General features: G+C 48.1%; 1 protein-coding gene across 4 annotated transcripts in view; it reads right to left on the bottom strand.

Annotated features, from left to right (window-relative positions):
- The window catches only part of RERE (arginine-glutamic acid dipeptide repeats), a 309,682-nt gene that overhangs the window by 11,216 nt on the left and 277,364 nt on the right, over window positions 1-21,102 (bottom strand). For 3 of the 4 annotated variants that reach the window (XM_019511789.1, XM_019511791.1, XM_019511792.1), the window contains 8 exons: window positions 16,005-16,167; window positions 13,637-13,729; window positions 12,684-12,883; window positions 11,174-11,335; window positions 8,525-8,638; window positions 6,238-7,628; window positions 5,078-5,300; window positions 2,979-3,699 (listed from right to left, as the gene is read on the bottom strand). In XM_019511789.1, coding sequence (XP_019367334.1) covers window positions 2,979-3,699; window positions 5,078-5,300; window positions 6,238-7,628; window positions 8,525-8,638; window positions 11,174-11,335; window positions 12,684-12,883; window positions 13,637-13,729; window positions 16,005-16,167 — 3,067 coding nt within the window. Of the gene's footprint in view, window positions 1-2,978; window positions 3,703-5,077; window positions 5,301-6,237; window positions 7,629-8,524; window positions 8,639-11,173; window positions 11,336-12,683; window positions 12,884-13,636; window positions 13,730-16,004; window positions 16,168-21,102 lie in introns of all 4 variants that reach the window. The other variant, XM_019511790.1, reaches the window with a different exon arrangement.

The raw sequence follows: 21,102 nt of genomic DNA, 5'->3' as shown, positions 1-21,102 counted from the left end.
CTCCCTCCAGCTGCAAGGTGCCCAAATATTTGGGTGGATGGCATATGGAGGGAGTGAAGAAATCAATTCTCTCACGCCTACCACTGACTACTGCACCTGATACTAGTCTGCGTGGCCTGCAGTGGCTGCAGCCCCCCTCTAGTAACAGCTCATATGGCAGGGCTGCTGGGTCTGCAGAGCTACCCATTTCACAGCTTTTCCCCAAGCTACTTTCCCTCAGCTGATGGGGAACCATCTACCAGGTGACCTATAGCCAGCCTACAAAGGACTCTCTTCTGTGGCACAGAGGGGACGCGGGCGCGTGTCAACGCGACAGTCCTGTCTGTGTTCCTTCTGCTGATGCTCTAGACACACCCGATGGGGCCAAAAAGGGCCTTGTGGTCCAAAGACAAAGGCAGAACAAGCCTTGGTGTGCATGGGCTGCCCTTACACAACTCTGCCACTGTGCTGGCTTGAGGCACCCGCACCCGGCTCACTCCTCGGACAGTGCTGATTTCCCATAATTGCGCAGAGGGTTCAACACTTCCTGAGCGCTACAATACCATCATCACATGGTGTACAGTCCATACAGGTAAGTGGACTGAAGTTACATGGCCGAACCCTGGTCGAATCTATTCCAGGAGGTTTCATCACGTGATGTAATGACATTAATAACTTTACATCAGGGAGGCAAATGCACATTACATTTTAAAAACCCACTGGACTACTGTATAAATCAGATTCAACATTTAATATTATTTTAATGAATGCCCTATCATTTATCTCCTGGGTAACTCTCAGCAGTCTCCTGGAGATTTATATCTAATTCCTAGAGACTCCAGGGCAATCCTGGAGCTTTGGCAACCCGGGCAGAAAGATGGGGCTGTAGCAGGATGAAAGACCAACAGGAGTTAACAGTATAAAGCAGACCTCTCTCAGCTAGGAAGCTGGAGAATCACAGAACAAGACAGCTGGAAGGGAGCCTAGGAAGTCTGTCATACAGCCCAACCCCGGGCTCCAGGCAGGATCAGCCCTAGATAAACCATCTCATACAATCATCAGTATGACGTCCAATTAAAAACTTCCACAGATGAAAACTACAACGTCTCTACGTAGCTCATCACCAGCCCTTACATTGGTTTCATGCACGGATGCAGTCAGGACAAACAGAAGGATGACTACAGTCTTGTAGCCCTTCACTGTGATGACAGACCCACAGTCTCCTCCAGAAACCCCAACAGGACACCAAGACAGTTTGCAGAGCCTTCTCCTCCAGTTGGCTTCATTTGGCATCTTTGACTCTTTAAGACTTCCCTTTCCTACTGCCCCTGGTGCTCTCATCTACTTCTACCTTCCTAATTTTTCATAAACCTAGAAAAGTTATCATAGCATCTACTAAATCTCCCCACCCCCATCACATGCCAGCCTGTCTCCTTGCTGACTTCAAAAGGTCTCATGCCTGTCTGACTGCATATTACAGCACCCAATGTATGCTTGGTTCTTCTGCATCAGGTCACCCTGGTTTCTGAATTGGTATATGAACACACTGCTGGCTGGGCAGGGACAACTTGGCTAACTTACTGGTTACTGACTTAATGTCCATCTCCAGACCAACAATCACCTCCCAAGACAGCCGAGGTACTTACGGTCATCACCCTGTGATTACCTGCGATCAGCGTGCATGAGATGTATATGCACACCTCAGAGAAATCAGAAACACGAGCTGTGTGTTCAAATGCAGGGGCTTGTATCCCACGGTGCTGTAGCGGTGGATTTATAACACAGTAATGCCACTCCAAGCCTCCAGTTTTCTGGGTGGTGACAGCTCATGTTCCCATGACATCATGGTGCTAACCTTCAGTGCTTCCCAGGCTCATTAGAAGGCTCACAGGGGATGAATGCTAAATGGAGTATAAAGCCTAAGGGGTTTTATCCACTGGGTTACCTAATACGTGCCTACGTTTGGTCTACACCGAGGTGCCCATGGCTGCTACCACCAAATCAACTGCCCGTGTTCTAGACCAGTGATTCTCAACCAGGGTGCCACAGGCCCTAGACTGTCTTGAGATCCTTTCAAGGGTGCCACACAGCGTTACCACTGTTAGGTTTACAAGCAGGATTTACAAGATAAACCCAGAGATTTCACACAGAAACCTGCAGCTGCGTCTGAGTCCTTTGCAACAGAAAAAAAGTGATCTATTGTTTTTCTCTAGTCAAAAAAGAATGAAAATTAAGAGCTGGCATTTTCAAAGGGGGTCCTCTAGTCCAGCGGTTCCCAGACTGACAGATTGCACACCACCAATTTAAAATGATACAACCTTAAGTACCCCCAGCAATTTTTTCTCATATAAAGTAATTATAATACATCTGTTAACGCGTACCACTCATGGTATCTGTACCACAGATTGGGAACAGCTGCTCTAGTCTATCCAGGGGTGCCTCAAGTCTAAAAAGGCTGAAAACCACTATTCTAGACCAACAACGGGAGAATTACTCTTCACACACTGAAGACTTGCGAGAATGCCTAGCTGCTTAAACCTTGCCCTGTGCTGCACAGGACTCTAACTCAGTCGCAACGCGGGGCTGTATTAAGTAACCCGTGTGCAAAGTACCAAGGTTAGTACATCACTTATGAAGAGAAGCACTGCCTGACAAAAACAACTCATGTATTTCAGCATGGTTGTAGTCTAGCTTTCCTCTGCTGTGACTTTCCCTCCCGTGTGGTCAAGAAATTCGTATGTTCACATGAGATCGAACAAAACCAATTTCTCTTTTCTATACACAGATGAAAAACAATGCTACAAAAGTGGTGGAGCCATACCCCTGTGTCACACGCTTTCACAGACCCAGGTACTAGCACTGTGTCGACAGAGCTGGAGATTTCACTGCTCGTGTACTTCCAGAGTCTTGGGACATGACTGTTTTGGGCAGACCATTCACTGCAGTAGCAGGCACTTCCATCCCCTTGGGGAAGAGCACTGCCCTGACCCTGGGCTCACCTTGGTGTAGCGGGTCCTGCTGATGAAGGTGCAGATGTGAATGTATGTGTGAGTGTTGGTGGTGGTGAGGCGTCACATTGAACATCTGGAGCCGCGCCAACGGGTCGTTTGTCAGCGACGCCATCCGCTCAGCGTGTATCCTCTCTGCCGCCAGTCTATCGGGGTAGCTCATTTCAGGCCGTAACTGAGGGCCTGCCAGTGCAAGTCTCTCCCTCTCAAGAGGGTTCAAACCCGGGTGGAAGGAAGCAAAAGGGTGAGGTCCTGCCGTTGGGGGGATAGTCAGTGCGCCATGCCGGGCAAAATGCTCCATGGGGTTGGTAGCTGGGTGCAGTGCGTCTAGTTCCGGGGGCTTCACCTCGAAGCCAGGTTTCATCCTCTCCCTCAGCTCCCTTTCCCTGATTTCTCGCTCCCGGATCTCCCGCTCTCGGAGCTCCCGTTCCCGGATGGTTGGGTCCACGTTGTAAAGGCCGGGCATGTGGTAGGCCAGGAGCGGATCAGTGGGGTTCAGGGGAACAAAGAAAGGATGGTTGCGGTTGGTTGGTGACATAACATGAGGGCGGGCGTACTCGCTGAGAGTCCGTAATGCAGGTGTGTCCGGACCGATATATGGTGGAACGGCGGCAATGGTTGTGGGCGGAGGTTCGAATGAAGGCCTCATGTGGGCTGGTCCGCTGAGCTGGGATTCCCCGAGACGACCTTCGTGGGAGGAACTGGATACCTTCTGCTGCAAGGAACGAAGAAGGGGAGAGAGACTTTAGTCCAACCACCTTGGTGTTTAAAAAAAAAGTGCAGATTTGCTCCCACTTTCACAGTGGCTCAGAATACAGAGCGGGTATGTTCAAATGACTCATCCCAGAGCTTCATGTTCCCCTGTGCCTTGGGGACAAACCTGATTCTCCCTCTTCCCCACTGGGCTCTGTAGCCTCAGCAAACCTACAGACTTGCACATCTCTGCAGGCAGTAATGGGTGGAGACAGACCCTCCAACAACTTTGCCCCCAAAGTGCCTCCCCCCACCAAGCTCTAGAAAGGAGCAAACTGAAGGGAGCAGAACTCCACAACCTGCAGCAGCCGAAGCCTCCCACAACACTTTGAGGAAGAGTGTGCCACGTGGAGGAGTCTGAAGAGACCCTATGATTATCCAAAGAAACTTGTTTCCATGTGAATTCCTTGTTGAATTCAGGTTTTGTATCAGTTTCAAACTGAGACACCCTGCAAGGGGTTGGGAGAAGTCATATCCTATCCTAGCAGGTGAAAGGGCTTGGCAGCTATACGTAGCTGCTGCTTCTAATTACTATGGACCATGTGAGAGGTGCAGTTGCCATGACTCGAACCTTTGAGAAGTCCCATATGCAAACCAGGAAAAGAGACACCTTCATGGGCTGTTTTGCAAAGACAAGAGCAAAGCAGCTTTGTTATGAGGCCACTGCAAGCCGATCTCCCAGCCCTCAATGAACCCTGACATGCTCTACCCTCTCTCACCAGGCCCTGGGGGTTTGGTGGTAAAAAGTAAAGCAAAGTTGTTTAAAAACAAAATAAATCCATCAGAGGTTATACTGTAAAAGCTTTAAAAATGTGTGGTCAGGCCTTCTGTCAGAAACCAGGATGCTCTTCCATCAAATATACTGCAAATTCACGCGGCCTTTGTGCCCCGTTTCCAGAGCCCGACCTAGAATTGCAGAGGCAGCAACTAAAGGGTATGCCTTGTAGGCTCAGGCATCCTGTGCCTGCATCACTAAGGAACCAATGGCCCACAACAGGAGATGCTAACTGCACTTGGGTATCACTGCTCATCTTCAAAATGCTGGACGAACCCCAGGCCCTGCTGAGCCCCCAAACTGCGCTTTCTCCCATTAAGGCACTAGGAGTGGGAGGGGCCTGAGACAAGCCAGGTAGGAGATGTTCCAATGCCACAGTCAACAACCCCCATCCTTGCCTCCAACCCTTTTCTATTCTTGAATTGTGCATGTAAAATGGAAAAGGGTGCACTTTGTCCTGCACTACATGGTCAGGCAGGTGGGCAAACGCACACACGACATTTTACATCCACCTTTCAATGCAGCCCTCTGCCACAACCTGCGATGCAAAGGACAAACCTACCGCGGCTCTTTCCGCTTCTCTTTCCCGCTCCCGCTCTCTCTCCCTCTCTTTCTCCTTCTCCTTCTCCCTCTCCCTCTCTTCTCTTGCTTTCTGCTCTGCCTCTCTCTTGGCCTTCTCAACTGCCTCCTCTCTCTTCTTGGCCAATTTGGATCCCGCCAGAGGCATGAAGTACAGGTCCGTTCTCGCGCAGGAGTTGTAGCCACGGTCCAGGTGTTTATAGAACCTGAGAGAGACATGTGCAGAAAGAGTTTAGGCCTGAGAAAGAAACAGATCTGGATTTTAACAGCTCCACATCAAAGTGGGATTAAGGAACACTCATGATTTACAGTAATGCCAAGACAGGAACTGTGCCATGAGGTTACTCTACAGATTGGCCTCTGGCAGGAGCAGCATTTGCTTAGCTTCTGCTCCCAAATGCAACCTATAATGTCCTGTCAGAAAACTACGGTCCAAACTGTGCTGGACCGGGGCTTTTCCTGCCCTGGAAAACTGGTGATAGCTAAATCATGCTGCAGAGACAGGGACTGATTTCCAAAGGCACAAATGTGAATTATGTATCCAGCTTGCAGGGTGGCCAGCTTCTCGTTGCGCTTTTGAAAATCTCCTGCAACTCAAACTGCCAGTAGGTAATTGGTTTCACCGTCTTACGTACAAAGAGAGGCATTAGACTGAAGACTAAAAATCACAGGGTGGCATAAAGTAAACCGAACTCTGTAGTGAACAACTACATTGGGAGGGCAGCAAGGGGGGCAAAGGGAGACAGCACATAACTGCAAGGTTCCTGCTACACAATCCACAAGTTCCTACAGTGAGTCTCAGGTGCAGGGGACTCAGGATCTTGCCTCTAGTGTGCTTTATACAACTGGGCTGTTGAAGGGATGGCAGGGAAAAGGGCTTAACACTGGTTAGGGAGACTATGCTCCTAACAACTATGTTGCAACAAGATTCTTGTTAAGCACAGTTTCAACCACATGTTAATCATGGCTAGGGGCCAACCAGATGTCCTAACAGAGCAAAAGCCCAACTGCAAGGCTGGCAGCATCAAAGCTGCAACACTGAACTCTGCCTGGCCCAGCAAGTGACATGTGGAAGTCTAGCAATCGCTCTGCTGAGTGGAAAGGCCAAGTGCACCTGACAGAACTTGCTGACACCCTCCATACCTGGCTGACTGGCTGGCATGGCTTGGTGTGTCCACCACAGTGGGTTCAGGTGACGGGCTTCTGGGTGGAGGTGGTGGGCTCTCTGGCTCCTCTGCCTCATCAGGAGCCTCTTCTTTGATCTGAATAGGCGGCAACGTGCAGGACGTGACCACTGGGACGTTTCCGCTGGAAGCCGCCGACGTGGAGACAGGAGGTTGACAGGGGATACCAGGCACGGAAGGTGGAGTGGAAGTGGAGGGGCAGGATGGGGGGGTGATGGAAGGTGGTCCCCCAGGGACAAAGGGATGCTGAGAGAAGGGCGGCTGGGAGGATACCTGATGGAGCCCGGAGGAGGGGTGGCTTGCTGATGGTGGAAGGCTCTGACTCTGAGTCAGAACCGGAGGCTGAGCTTGAGAGGACTGCAGCGGTTGGCTCTGGGGCATCAGCTGCAATGGAGGAGGGTGCGCAGAAGGAGGATGATGAGTGGAAAGGGAACTTAGTGGCTTCAGAGCAGGAGGCGGCGGCAGGTTGGAGTTCATCGAAAATGGAGAAGGCCCAGAAAGGTGGGGAGGGTGCTTGTGGGACTGTGGAGTAGGAAGCTGAGGAATGGGGGTGGTGGGAGGGGGTTTGATATGAGGCATGGCCATGGGTGCAGGGGGCAGGGGCTGCTCCCGTGGAGGCTGGGGTTGCTGCAGGGGAGCCTGCGTTTGCAGGGCAGGTTGTGCTTGCACCTGCAGAGCAGCGTGAGAGTGAGAAGGAGCCTGTGTCTGAAGGGGAACCTGAGACTGAGAAGACTGCGTGGGGAGAGAGAATGGTTGAGGAGGTACAGGGTGAGGCAGAAGAGGCTGGGCTTGCAGGCCGTGAGGGGGAGGCTGGGCCTGGCCATGGAGTGGAGGCTGCGAGTGGGGCTGTGCTGATGCAGCAGCCTGGGGCTGACTCTGCGACACGCTCAGGGGCTGCAGCGGTGGGTGTGGTGAGGGGAGTCTCTGCGGGTGCAGGGCAGGAGCCTGCTGTATGTGAGAGTGAGGTGGTGGCGGTGCTGGGGGCTGGGGCTGGCTGGGAGGCTGAGATACTGACGGCGAAACCTGGGGGGCGGCGGCGGCAGAGGGGGCGCTCGACACTGCTGGCATTGATGTGGGGAGCTGGGTGGATATTGGTGGGGTGGAAGGTGGGGCCTGGGCAGAGCCGTTCTGTGCCTGGAGCACCTGCGGCTGCGCCTGGAGCACTTGCTGCTGAGCTGATGAATCCGAGTCGCTCTCATTATCCTGGGGGCTGGGGATGCTAGGTGACGTGCTCCGGTTGTCCTGGTCAATGTCCTTCGGGTCACTGCTGCCTTCATCGTTGACACTGCGGCTATCAGAGCTTTCACCCTCACCCTCGCCCTCCGAGGGAGAGTTGGGCCTGCTGATCTCCTGTGGAGACAGGGGGAAAAGGGCTCCATGTTGCCTCTGGCATGGCTACGGGATGCTGCCTGCTCCCCAGCATGTGACGGTCATACCCAGATGCACTGCATTACATACAGCCTTCTCTAGGAACCTCGCAGGGCATGAGCAACATTAATTAATATGTGGGGCTCACGGCCAAAGCCAGTGCTTGGGCGTGAACCTGGGCAATTACACGTGGAGCCAAACTATCCTGCAGTAGATTAATCATCACTCTGATCCCCAAGAAGTTAAACTAGCAGTTCTTGGTTTAAATGGGTTTTCTGAACGTTTCTGTTCATGTAGACAGAAACTGGAAACTATTTTAAACTGGAGGTCCCAGAGAGACCTCCGGTGCAATAAGCTGCTAAGGTGCAACTGGGCCTATTTGAAATGGTCTCTAGCTTAGTTAATTCGCTGTAGTCTGAGCTGTAAATTGCTGTGTGGAAGTGCAAGTCAGTGGAGGAAGGAGAGTAATTTGAAGTAAAACAAAATTTGTACATAGGCTCATTAACAAAATGAAGGGAAGGGACGGAGGGACCAAACCAACCTTTGCCCCAGTACAGAAGAGCATACCAATGCTAAAAAAAAAAAGAGACAAGATGCCCGGGTCCAGTCCCTTCCCACGTGCTTCCTTCCTCTCCCAGCAGAAGGAACACATTAAGGAGTAGGCTGCTTTCCAGCCGCAAATTCAATTACAATGTGCTGCTCTGGCACTTTGAAGTAGCTTAAATCAATCTTGTGTATTTGGTTTGTTGTTGGTTTTGGGGTTTCGATTTTATCCTTCCCTGGGAAGGAACGGGAATGGGGAAGGACAGGGGACAGCCACAGTTTTGCTCATGAGCAGCCTGTCTGCAGGGAGAACACTGCTCCTTCCTGAGACTTACTTGAGTTTTGGACTTCTTGGCGTTTGATCTGTCCGGCTCCTCTGTGTCAGAGGCTGCCTTCTCCCGCTGCCGCTTCGAGTTCTTGAGGGGGGATGATGCCTCCTCTTTTATCTTCTGCCAAAAACAGAAAGGCATGGTATAATAAGGAAGTAAAAGTGGAGCTAAAAGGAGACCCTGCCCACTCCGGCAGGATTCTGTGCCCATAAAAAAGTGCCTGCAGATACTGGGAAGCTGATCAGAGGCTGATTAGTCCGTGTTCAGTGGTAATCCAATATGCCTCTTTCCCCATTCAAAAGGGAGAAGGGAAAGGAATCTGTATTCTGGAGCTATCAATACATTTCCCATCTTCCAGAAACTGTTTCCGAATGGGCTTTCATCCACGTGCCAGTCCAGCTAGCTCCCTCTGGAGGCCAAATTTACACAAGTCGCCCAGAACAGAGCTAGGATTTTACATTTGAGGACAATAAGCTGAGAAGCAGCTTGCAAGCACCACCTGCATACTGCAGGCTACTGGGATGGAGTCAGTGCACTGAAACTGAGGCATCTCATCAGGCTAATGTTTTTAAAACTCATGTTTCTACAGAATATACTTATGTCCAAATACAAAACGAAGCCGCAGGAACCATTCCACGGGGTCAGATCCCAGGTCCATGTAGCCCATTATTTTGTCGCTGACAGTGGCAAGCACAAATTGCTATAGAGAAAGGGGAAGGGAAACTTTCAGGAAGTTGACTTGGGAAAATCTGCCTGCCATGAAAGTTGTGTCCTAATAGGTTGAGAGCTGCTCAGGACCCGAAGTCAGAAGTTTGACAGCCTTTCCAAAATGGTCAACTTCTTTAGGGTTTGCCTGCCTTGGGAGATTATAGAGAAGCTACTGGAAAATAGCTTGGGAGTGCATTTAGGACACAAGAATTGTTCTGCCCTGAGTCACTATGGAGATGTTCTTAGTGGGGCAAGTGGGGGATGAGTTCACACAGAGTTAGTGTGGAAAAGCTACCACTTAAGCAGCTATGCTGGGCTTTTTCCTCATGTTGATAAGCCTTTATACTGCCTTGCTCTTCATATCATTGACCAATCTGTTGGCATTTTGCTAAGCTGTCAACATCCTAAGGCAAGAAGTAGCAAAGGCACATTGCATGGAAAAGTACACTGCTGGACTGGTTTCGGATCTTCTAGTTTTCAATTTCATTAACATCCCCTTGCTTCTATTTCAGAAGAAAGGGAGAAGAGAACCCCTTTTTCTGCCTTCTGAAGTCATCCATTATTTTATGTACTTTTATCACGTCTTCCTTGTTTGCCTCCGTTCTAAATCCCAATCTTCTGGTCTCTCTTAACACTAGAGTTTTTTCTGGGCTGCTAAACATTCTTGTCACTTTTCTCTGAATTCCTTTTACTTCTGCAATATCCTTCTTGGAGATGAAGTGACCCATATGGGATCCTATGACCTCAGCTGACTTCCTGCCCTTTGGGTGGGGGGCTGGACTCGATGATCTTCCGAGGTCCCTTCCAGCCCTAATGTCTATGAAATGTATGAAAATCTATGAAATATGCAGTACAATACCTTCCAGATGGGGCCAAATCATTTGTTTCTATAATGGCATTATGATATGTTCTTTATGACTCCGTAACCCACCACTTACACCTGCTAATCCTCCAAATAATTCTTATGTGAACAGTTGTACAATGAAGTCATCTTCACTGAGCTGTCTAAAATAATGCCCAGGCCTTTTTCCTGAGTTAATCAAGTTAATTTAGATCACTGTGAAGTACATGAAAATTCCACATTTTCCCACGGCACATCATTTTCATTTATCTACATTAAATTTCACCTGTCTTTTGGTCATGCTGCTCACCCCCCTGGGCTTGGTCAGGTCTCTTTCAGGTTCCTTCTGATCCTCTTTGGGTTGGATTTTATTTGCAAATGTTAACACATCACTGTCTACTCCCTTTTGCAGACCACAAGCTGTGTTTTAAACACCCTTACTCCTTCTATGTGACCTTGATGCTCCCTGCAGTTAACCTTCCAATGCCATGAAATCTAACCATATATTCCTACTCTGTTTTGTGTCCCTTTTCCCATTTGGGGGCAATGACAAGACTCCTCCCATAACTTAGTTTCTTTAGCTGTCTCCTGTAGGGGCCCTTGTTCCTTTAAGTAAAAAATGTTAGCTTCTCCCCAAAATAAGATGGCATGTCATTATGCAGAAAAGACAACAGAAGCAGCAATCTCATGCATGGGGCATTCTTTCCTTTAGTAAATAAATTAAGAGCATTCTAGCTAGATACCTGTGTTGAGTATAACATTTCTCATGGACATTTGCAAGAGGGTCAGAGTTGAGTCTGAGTCTCAAACTGCAGCATTAATGCCTGTAATAAGGGCAATGAGCCTATTTATAGATATTTCTATGATGCTTATCACCATGAGGTCTGTGCGCTTTTATGTATAATCATCCCCTTACCCAAACACCTGAACAAGGAACTGCTTAGATCTGCCTGCCTGCAGACCTGTGCACATAGGAGAAGAGCAGGAATCCTACTTATCCAGCCTAGATCTCTGATTTGATCCAAGCCCCTAGGTTGACTCACTGAACCGAAAACAGACCAATGTCCTGAGTTGTAGAAGGAAAAAAAATCCCAGGCAATATTTACCTTGGTGGACTTCTTCACAGAATCTGCTTTGCTGTCATTACTGGAGGTGCTGGCAGCACTGGGAGAATTGCGGCCGCTGGACCGGATGTCTTCATTAATGGGTGAGGCTCTACCATCGGGACTGGCTGGCTGCTTTTTACGACCACTACGTAGTGTAGACATCTATTGGTTTAATGAAAATAGATGAGAGAAAAAAAACACCTGATAGGAAGCATCTTATCAACCTTTGTTTTTTTTCCCCCAAGTTATGACGGGTGCGTGCATCCCAGCCCAGCGCCTGAGAAACGGAAAATTGAGCTCTGCGTGTTTGTAAGCCTGTACTTGAAAGCTCATCCAGGCTTAAAACAGGAGGTGGCAAATCCTTAACTTGCTACCCAAAACACATCAAATACTGCTTATGTTATTAAGCTGTGTCTGCTGGAAATGAGAATATTAAGATGATGTTCCCACAGCTGCTGTCCACACACCAGGCTTTTCTTCATTCAGGCAAGCTCCCTTCGCCTTAATGTTCCACCTTAAAAAATAATAAATCTGCTAGCATAAACCAAGCTTGATAAGAGAGTGACCTAAAGATGCTAGGAGCTGAGAGCAGTTTCAGCAACGACTAACAGCTTCAATGTGTTCCTGCTACGCAATAAAGAATCACAGTCAATTATGCAGCAATAATTAATACCATTTCATCTGTCCCCTCCTAATTTAGCAGCTGTTTGGATGACTGGCTACCATAAAAATGATGAAGCCAGCTTGAGCTGACAGCATCACCTGACAAGGTATTCAGCAGCTGTGACAACAGGAACACGACCAAAAAGGTGGAGAGAGAAAGAGAAATCTGTTACTGCTTGACAGGCCCATCCGTGGGACTTGCCAGAAATGCAAGCCCCCCAAACCATGAAAGTTTCTGGTCGATCCTTAGGTCCCCACAGGTGGCAGCACTTCAACAACGCTCCAGGTACATTACCACGTGTAAAGCCTTTTTTTTTTTTTTTTTTACGATGGAACCACTGTGTAGAGGACCATGAGAACTGCTCTATACTTGGGCAAGGAGATTTTGTTTTAAAGCCAGCTTTGTAAGGTGTGTTCTCTGCAAGGGCAGAGAAACAGTACTTGAATTTTTAAAATGTTCCCTTCGAAGTGCATCTAAGGGTTACCTCAGATAGGGCGCAGCTAGGGAAAAGATGTAGCACTACAAATGCTGTCACAGATTTTGGTAGTAGAATTATTCTGAAGGGGCTGCTACCTTGACCCACTCAATAGAAAGACAGATTTAGACTTGGAACATTAAGATACACAGGGTTTGACTAGACCTCCCCAAGGAGATACTTCAAGGTCAAATTTTCAAACAAGCGTCAAATTCTGCACATTCTGCATTTTGGCAGGCTAACAGAGCAAGGAACTGATGGGGAGGAGAGACAGAGTGCTGTTGGAAGCTCTGATTGTAACAGGTCTAACTTCCTACACTGTCCCTTCTCTTTCCCAGAGGCTGCTGAGGACACGGACAATGCAGACCTACCGAGCCTCGACTCCGCCTTGTCCTCATGCTATGCTTTCCGCTGAGTCCATCATCTTCCTCTTTGACAGGCTTAAACATAAAGGGCGGAGGGTCCACTGGCTTCTCAATGGGCGGGAGCTCCCCGTACTTCTTGAAGTGGATGCGGCAGTCAGTGCAGAGCAAGATGTTTTCTCGACCACCGTGGTGCCAGTCCTTGGAGGCTGTTGTTGGAAAAGTGATGGGGGAGGATTGGAAACTTACAATATATTAGATACGAAACACAAATACCCACCTTTCCCAGCAATGCAACTGGAAACCTTTGCCTTGTTCCAGGCTGGCTTATGTCTCCATGAACATTTTCCATGCTCGGTTACAGACTATTTCTTTATTTAAACAGGCAACTGCTGCTTTGAAAATGAGAGCAAGAGAGACTGCTGCTGCATTTGGGGACTATGAGTTAGGGAGCTATTGGTTCTCTGAGGTCTGCCTTGGTTTCTTCAAGATAAATGCAGCACGAACATTTCGTCTCTCCCTTCCCTTACTTACCTCCAGGCTTTTGCTTGCATGCTCAGTGCATATGTACAAGCATCAGAGAGCTTTCAGGAGTACTTATAAGAGCAAAGCTGCTGCAGAAAAGCCTTGGTGCGTCATGAATGCAAGTTATGTATCTGACAGTCACAGCTCAATATTGATTTGCTATATAGTAAATGGATTAGATAAAGGACTCTGTTTAGACATGGCGGCTTCACTGTATAAACGTCTATCTTCCAGGATCCTCCCCTGTCACTGCAATACTAATTTGCAATGGTAAATCACGATTAACTCTATGCTGGGATGCTGCATATTTTAGCTGATTCAACGCTACATTTTTAGAACAGCTCTCTGTGCATTACAGCTGCTTTTGCTTGGATGAACCAATGTTAAATAGGCACCAACACAAGGAAAAGAGATACAGCGATATATCAAGTGCATACTGGTTGTGAAGCAGTGACGACAGGCGTAGCCCTTCAGTTCCTGTTCACTGTCCTCGCTGTCAAAATCATCTTCGCTGGCTGAGCTCAAGTCCACTGAATAAGCAAAGAGAGAAAGAGAAGGAAAGGGAGAGAAAAAAAAAATCAGGATGAGTTCTCACTTTGCTCTGGCTGGCTGAATGTAACCATTTATGATGAGAATTCTGGTCTTTGTTCTGCAGCTTCCTAGGCTGGCCTGCAGCCATCCCACTTTGTGCTGCCATCACATCAAATTTCACAAGCTAAGCAGGGTCAGGCCTGGTCAGTACCTACATTTAAAAAGATCTCAGGAGTATGCTAAGTGATGCAAGTGACAGTGCTTCTGATCCAGTGCCTGGCACACTTCCCTGGGCACCAGGGTTGAACCAACACCCATGCTGCCCAGAGGCATGGAGCAGCTGGAGGCGCTGTACTGCATGAAACAAAGTGTACAGGCCTCAGAAATGGTGGATTGGAGGAATGGTGGCTCAGAGTAATATTCAAAACTAGGGACGCTTCACTCAAGAGTCTGGCCACCTTTCCAGTCAGACAATAGCCACCACACCGAAATCCCACCCGGCAATGTCACATGCACGAGAACTTTTTTTATTTTTTTTTTTAACTAAACTAGATGCAGAGCATTGCTGTATAGGTTCCACAGCTGCTGATTTTTGTCCCAGGGATGGCTGGGTTTCACTGGTGGGTAAAATGGTCCTTATGTGTGGTTTGATAGCTTGTAAAGTGCTTTGTGACTCCTCTGGATAAAAGGCAGAACAAAAATATGGGATAAGCTTTATTATTCTTGTGGAAAATGCTCCTTAAAGGATGCATCTGACAGCTGGATTATATTTCAGACATCTTAGTTTTGGGGGATTTGCAGAGCCTTCCAATTGTAAGGCTCACCCTACATGTGGAGAGCAGTCGAGAGTAAGTCACCTCATTACAACATCACCAGCTGCAAAGCACGTTACCCTTGCCTAAAATGGCAAGTGTGCAAACCTCATAAGCCTCTAGAAAGAATCTGCGCCAACTGGGTACTATGGGATCTTCTAAGTAACCGACTGAGAGCATTGCATCTTCCAGCCACATGCTAAAAATTCACCATCTAACATGCGCCTGTAATCTGTCATGAGCAGAAGGGCCCTGTCACAAAACACATGTCTTAATGTGTGACTTCCCATGGTCAAATCTTTACTTTTAAGGAAAGCCCTTGCTGAAGGAATGCTGTTTCCCTGAAGGCTCTAGGAGAATAAGTTTTATCATGTGTGTGTTATACGGAGAGAGAGGCTATGGTAATTTCCATTAGAGTCTGTCATCAACCCCTTACACTCATCTAATCAAGGCAGGGTCTCATTCATTTACTCATAGTATGGTAACAATGACTGCTGGCAGCACCGTAACTTCCAATTCAAACTCCTCCAAACTGAACCGAAAAGTTCACACCAGGCTAACACCTCATCCACTGAGCTAAGGTTGGTTCTGATCTTGCAGTGACGTGGGCCTGTGTGCAGTCTTGTACTCATTTGAACTTGCGGGAGCTGTGCATCCTGGATCCAAGTGAAGGACCAATACCTTTGTTTCGACTTTCAGGAACAGAAACCAATAATACTTTGCTTAGGTGCATCTTAAAAACCATCTCCTGTATTCCCCACTACACATAGACACATATTCCCCATCCTCCCTATAACAGCACTTCAGTAAGTTTGGTCCAATTTCTGAGATTTTGCCAATCGTCTTTCACTGCAAAAGACAAGAAATGCTCTGGATTTATTCCACTGAAAGGCTTAAAGTTTAAGGGAAGCTTTAGCCTTTTATACAATGATAAATTCTACGCAACTGTCTTGACGTCAGTGGTGTCATAACCCCAGTGACAAGCTCGACTGCACTAGGCTTTGCAGTGATTCTTTGTTAAGGTGCTTCTGCCTCAAAGCAAGGCCACGATCCTGCCGAGATACGGTAAGATACAGCAATGCTGATGGTAGCACAAGGCACGGTCATGAAAGAAGGCTTGGGCAAGGGAGGAGGAGGGTGGGGATTGCTTTATTGTCCAAGTCCTGTGCCTAGTAGAACTCCAGGGAAAATGCAACGCTTACAGCCAGGACAAAAATAGGGATATTCAGAGCCAGAGAAACATCTCTGTCCTTACTCAGGCTTTCTAGCCTAAGCCCCACGCTGCACATGACAGGAAACATCACTTGCTGATCACAGACTCCTGCCATACTCGGGCATAATGGTACGGGAACAGCCTGCATTCAATTTCCTTGCTTTATTCAGCTGAAGACAGAGCCATTACATTACTGCAGTTCCATGCATCTAAACAAAGATAAATGCACTGCTTTTAGCCGCCACTTACAGAATTCGCTGGAGGGGGGCCTGGAGGGAGTGTTGACTGGAGTGGAAGCAGTTCGAGTTTTAATTCTCCGAAACACAGCCTGCCTCCGATGCCTACGGTGGGCTCGGGAACTTGCTGCTTCAGGGGTTTTCTTCCAATAGTAATAGAAGGTGATTAGTTCTCCCTGCAAACACAGAAGGAATATGTTAGAGGGGCATGCAAAGCTGACTTGTCAGCTCTTTCCTTCCCCCTCCGCAGAGAAGGACAGGGCATGCATGTATGTCTATGTTTGTAAAAGGCTTTCAGCCAGACAGATGTCCCCCTGGATAGAAGAGAAAAATATTTTATTTCAGAGGAAGTTAAATGCATTTAATTTTTTAAAGGCTGGGCTGCAAAATCTACAGCCCCCATCCTGCCACTATCAGCACTGGCCATTCACAGCAAGGGGTGCTCTTTCCTTTGAATAAGCATTGAGGCAATACCTCGGCCAAGTGTTAGGGGACACTGTGCTGCCAGAGGCAGCGTCTTTCCAACGAGCTGTAAGAGCGATGTCCTTACTAATGACGTTCCTTGTAGATCCCATGGCACTGTCAACAAGAGTGTGATCACTTCAAACAGACAGAGCGCAACAATCCAAATCCCCCCGTGAAGTTACTTAAAAACACTCCTGTTCAAAAAAAACTTAAAAGTTCAAATGAAAACACGCCGACAAATATCTACCCATAACACTCGACCACATTAAAGCAAACCAAATGTTAATCTGAATGTATGTGTTCACATCTAAATTAATTAGGCAGTTAAAAGAACACACCTAGGGAAGCTGGTGATAATTCCATAGTATAATGAATCTGGCTTACAGTCAAAAAACCGGGGCAGATGACATTCAAACTAGCAGATGTAATGCCAAGCTAAAGAACAGCATGTGGTTTTAATCTCCTTTCTTTTACTTTGAAACCCCATCATTTCCTGGCGACTTGTCTGCCTCTAAGGTAAAAGGTGTCGTTTCTTTCAAGTTGCAAGAGAAATGGAGCCGTTCTAACCACTCTCTTGAAAATCAACATCAGAACAAACATGCCTGAACTGCCCACAAAAAGGGGCTCTTTGAACTGCGTTACATGTGATCTAATCACACAACCTCAGTCAGCTTGCTCTGTCCGCCAAATTCGGCACTCTTTGCTGGGAGTAGATGGAAGCTCATTCTGTCGCAAAGACACACCCTCCGTCCAAACTGCCGATGGCCTGGAACGAGCAGGAACAGCACAACCAGCAACTTCTGTACTGAAAGCCATGAACAGGCAAATGGAGGGGGCTGCTCTGGAGGGCAGCTAGCACCTGATCTCCACTGCAGATTCAGTGAAATGAAAATGATCCCCAGAGTCTGCCATCTTCAGAGCAATACTTGGTGAGAGAGCTGGGGTGGGAGGAAGAAGCACGATACATAGTGCCTTGATTTGGCAGAATAAAAACAAATTAAAAAAAATCTTAAAAAAAAAAACAAACCCTACTTATTCGCCTAAAAAATGAAACCCTAGAAATGAAAGCAGGCAGGCATCTTTGCCATTCTGCTGCAAATGGGCAAATGCAGGCACACGGGTCGGGAGCCGATGGGGTACACACGCCTAGTCTGTGACGGAGGCGGGGACAGGGGTCCTGACATCTCATCCCTTCTTGCAAACCCTCCTCTTAAATTCCATGCAAGGGCTTGAAAATTTGTTTTTGACCTCATGAGAAAGGGGCTCCGAGTCTCTTCGGCACTGGTGATGGGAGGACAAACTGAGAGAGTGGGTGACTGACACTCCCCGGGAAGTTTATGCCATGCTGTCCTGAGCCAGCGAGCTTCCTGCAAACAAAATCAGCCACATTTCACCTGTAAAGTTGATTTATATCAAATCCTTGGTGTCAGGATCAGCGAGTGAAGTCAGTAAATCCCACCTCCCTGTGTCAGTAGACTAATACCTCTCCTCTGATACACGGTAACAGAAGAGTTCAAATCAATCTTCCCCCCTCCCATCATATAATAGGAATGAGAACAAACTTAGGCTATATCTACATGTGGCAAACCCATCACCTCTCAAGGGAAGTTTAACTACTTATGCACATGCTGAGCTGCAAAACTAAGCTGTTCTCTTTTTTTTAAACTGCTTGTATTTGGGGATAAAACTTCAGAAACAGACACCTGACTTCAAAGCAACACCCCCAAATCTGCAGTCGGAAACTTGCATGCAGGTTCAAATTGAAATGTTAATTCAAAAGCTGACTTGGACAGTTCCAAAGGATGGGTGGATCTTAAGAGCTAATCACCGTTTTATCCTTAGGGTTCATTAGCAGAGAGATCCAGCTACATGACTCAGTGACTCAAGCTCCTGACACAGACCCGGCATTAGAGTCAAGGAGGAAGTAGATGCAGAGGAGTCTTACTTTTACACACACACACAGTAGATGTGCACCACACACGCTGAAACTCCATCCCAGGTTTTATTAGCTGCCTCGCCATCAAATACTATAATGTCTACCTAAGGGATTAAATGCTGGAGTGGAGTGAATCTGGGAGGATTAGGAACAGCATACTGGTGACTGCCTGGGTGGCAGGAGCTTGAGCACAAACAAAAGAACATGTCGGGAAAGCTTTGGTTCTACAAACAGGGAATGAAACAGCTCCCAGCTTCACCGCCAGTGAAGTCAATTGAACTTTAATCAAACATGCATAGTGTGCGCGCTGCCGAAACCCATCTCACATAAATTCAGGGAACAAAAGCTGTTGCAGAAATCGATAGCCTACTGAAACATTAACACAGGCAATCATTGATCAAAAGACTCTTTTACAAAAGGCAGCCTTGCAAATTAGCTGCTGTTTTTGCTTGCAAGCAAACACAGGAGCATAAATGCTGCCGACATGAATGGCCTGTAATGATCGTTTTGTTCCTGGTGATCTCACCTCACCTCACAACAAGGTCTTGCAGTCAACACGTCTCGGCACTATAATTGCTAACTGCATGATGGACTCAGCTGGTTAGGTGCATGGGCGCTGGAGAGGAAGAGGAAGGCTGGATGCAAGACAGGAGAAGGGGAAGGTTGTTCTGAGTAGCTCTAACCCAGGGAGGTGCTCTTAACCAATCTGCCAATACTAAAGTCTATTCTTAGAAGAAGAAAAAAAAGCCTTTGTCCCAACAGTGGATGCACCGAATTCACCCAAGATAAGGGGACCGAACATTTAGGACTGCCCACCACCTGAGATAGTGGCTCAGGCAGGAAACATGCTCCCCCTTGTCTCTCCAATTAACAGACAGCAGTGTATTTTATCCCCAGATTTCCAAGCGTCATTTAGGATTGAGTGATGAGACATTAAAAAAAACCTGTGGGCAGCTCTCTGGCTGAGGGGAAAGGGGGGAAACGTTTAAGGCAAAGTCAAGTCGATGAGGGGCTTGACATGCCATTTAAGTACTCGGCTGCTGCTTCTTCTACAACCCAGCGCTGCTGCTAATTTGGCATCCGTCACGTGTCATTACGAGGAGGCTCTCTCTCTTGCATGAGGCGCCATTCTCTCTCTTCTCTTTCCTCCTGTGGTTGCTGCAACTAAATTAAGCTCTCCAGCCAACACCATCATGCTGGGGCAGAGCACGAGTAACTACTGCACATCCTCAGCAGTGGGACACCACAGCCGTGACGCGAGCCCCAGCTCCAAAGGCATCCTGGCTTGCAAATGCAAAGTATGTAGGACAGCTCAGAGGTAGATGTGCACAATGCCTGTGCAAGCGAGACACAAAGACATCATGACTCAATGAAGCAACCATGCAAGGGACAGACAAATCTTTTGTTTAATGAAGCTGCTCTTTTAGTACAAGCGGAAGAAAAATGTGCTCCATATGCATGGTTACAGTTTGGGCAGCGTTTGGACAGGAGGTGTGCAACTGAAGTGTGAGGTTATTTTAGGGGAAAGGTTCCTCCTTCACTCACCACAACCATCAGCTGGGTGCCACCTGTCACAGCGGGTCCAACCCAGCTTTCAGACTCAACGGCCCACCAGCCACATCACAGGTGGAGTTTTTCTTCAGCTCCCCCTTGATGCAGATCCCATGGGCTGCTTGCTTCCACATCCCTTTCTTGATTTCTCATTTTGTGCCACTCACCCACAACTCCAGTCTGTGTGGGGAAGAGCCCCAATGAGATGCAGCAGTAGCCTGTTCCCATCAGTGGCATCTAGCATCAAAAACTGGCTCCTCATCCCAAGCTCAGAGGCCCCAGAGTTAAGATGCAAGGCAAATGTCCAGGATGAATTTGGTCTCTTTGGGGTGTTGGATCAGTGAGTATATATCGCCATATGACCCCAGGAGACCCCACCACCCAGCTAGTTTCTCTCTTCTCTGCAAATGCACACTCAGTCTTTCACCCTCCTGAAACGCAGGTGTGTCCCCATTAGGTTCTCCCAACCATTTTCCTCTGCAAGCAAAGTGTCGACTTCATGGAGTCGCCGATGAAGCACTGTCTTTGGACTACGTGTCGTTCTTTCCAAACAGTTTCCTTGCCATACTTGTGGGTCACCCAGCTGACATGCGCTTTGTACTGCTCAGAGGTTATACCAGAAGGGTGAGACATGGAGCTCTTCGTGGGCAGCAGGCACTGCTTCCACACGCACCTGCCTCTGACAGTGGGCTTCCTCTGTGCCAGGGCTCTGCAACCGTGTTCACAAAGCAATCCTCCCTACCTGAACAAAGCAGAGCTAGGAGTGACGTGCCAGCTGACGCAGCAAGGTGGAAACCACTGAACTCTTCCCTGCAGGTGTGACAGCAGAGGAGGTACATGGTCTTGCATGCCCAAGGAAAGAGGGGGCCACCAAGAGCCTCCTTCCATGGTGGGGGACAACCAGGAGGGGAAAGGAAAGAGGGCTTCGTTCTGTATTCACAGTAGGATCAGCAAGACAGAGCCTCGCAGCCAAAAAAGTGAGGGAGGAAAAGGACATTACAGCCAGGAAAGGAAGTGGCTCCCCCATATCCTTTAACTGTATCCAGTTTGTAAGTGGAAAATGCATCAAGGGACTGACCAGGGTTTCTGGCCTTGCCTTCTGATTGGCCTCTGAACTCCAGAGACAGCAGGTTTGTAACACCCCCCCCCCCCCCCCCCC

This window comes from Gavialis gangeticus, unplaced genomic scaffold (genome assembly GCF_001723915.1).
Source record: "Gavialis gangeticus isolate Ggan-Ray unplaced genomic scaffold, GavGan_comp1, whole genome shotgun sequence".
NCBI classification, from domain to species: domain Eukaryota; kingdom Metazoa; phylum Chordata; order Crocodylia; family Gavialidae; genus Gavialis; species Gavialis gangeticus.
Note: the sequence above shows the minus strand (reverse complement) of the source record. Positions and strands in the feature narration are given on the sequence as shown.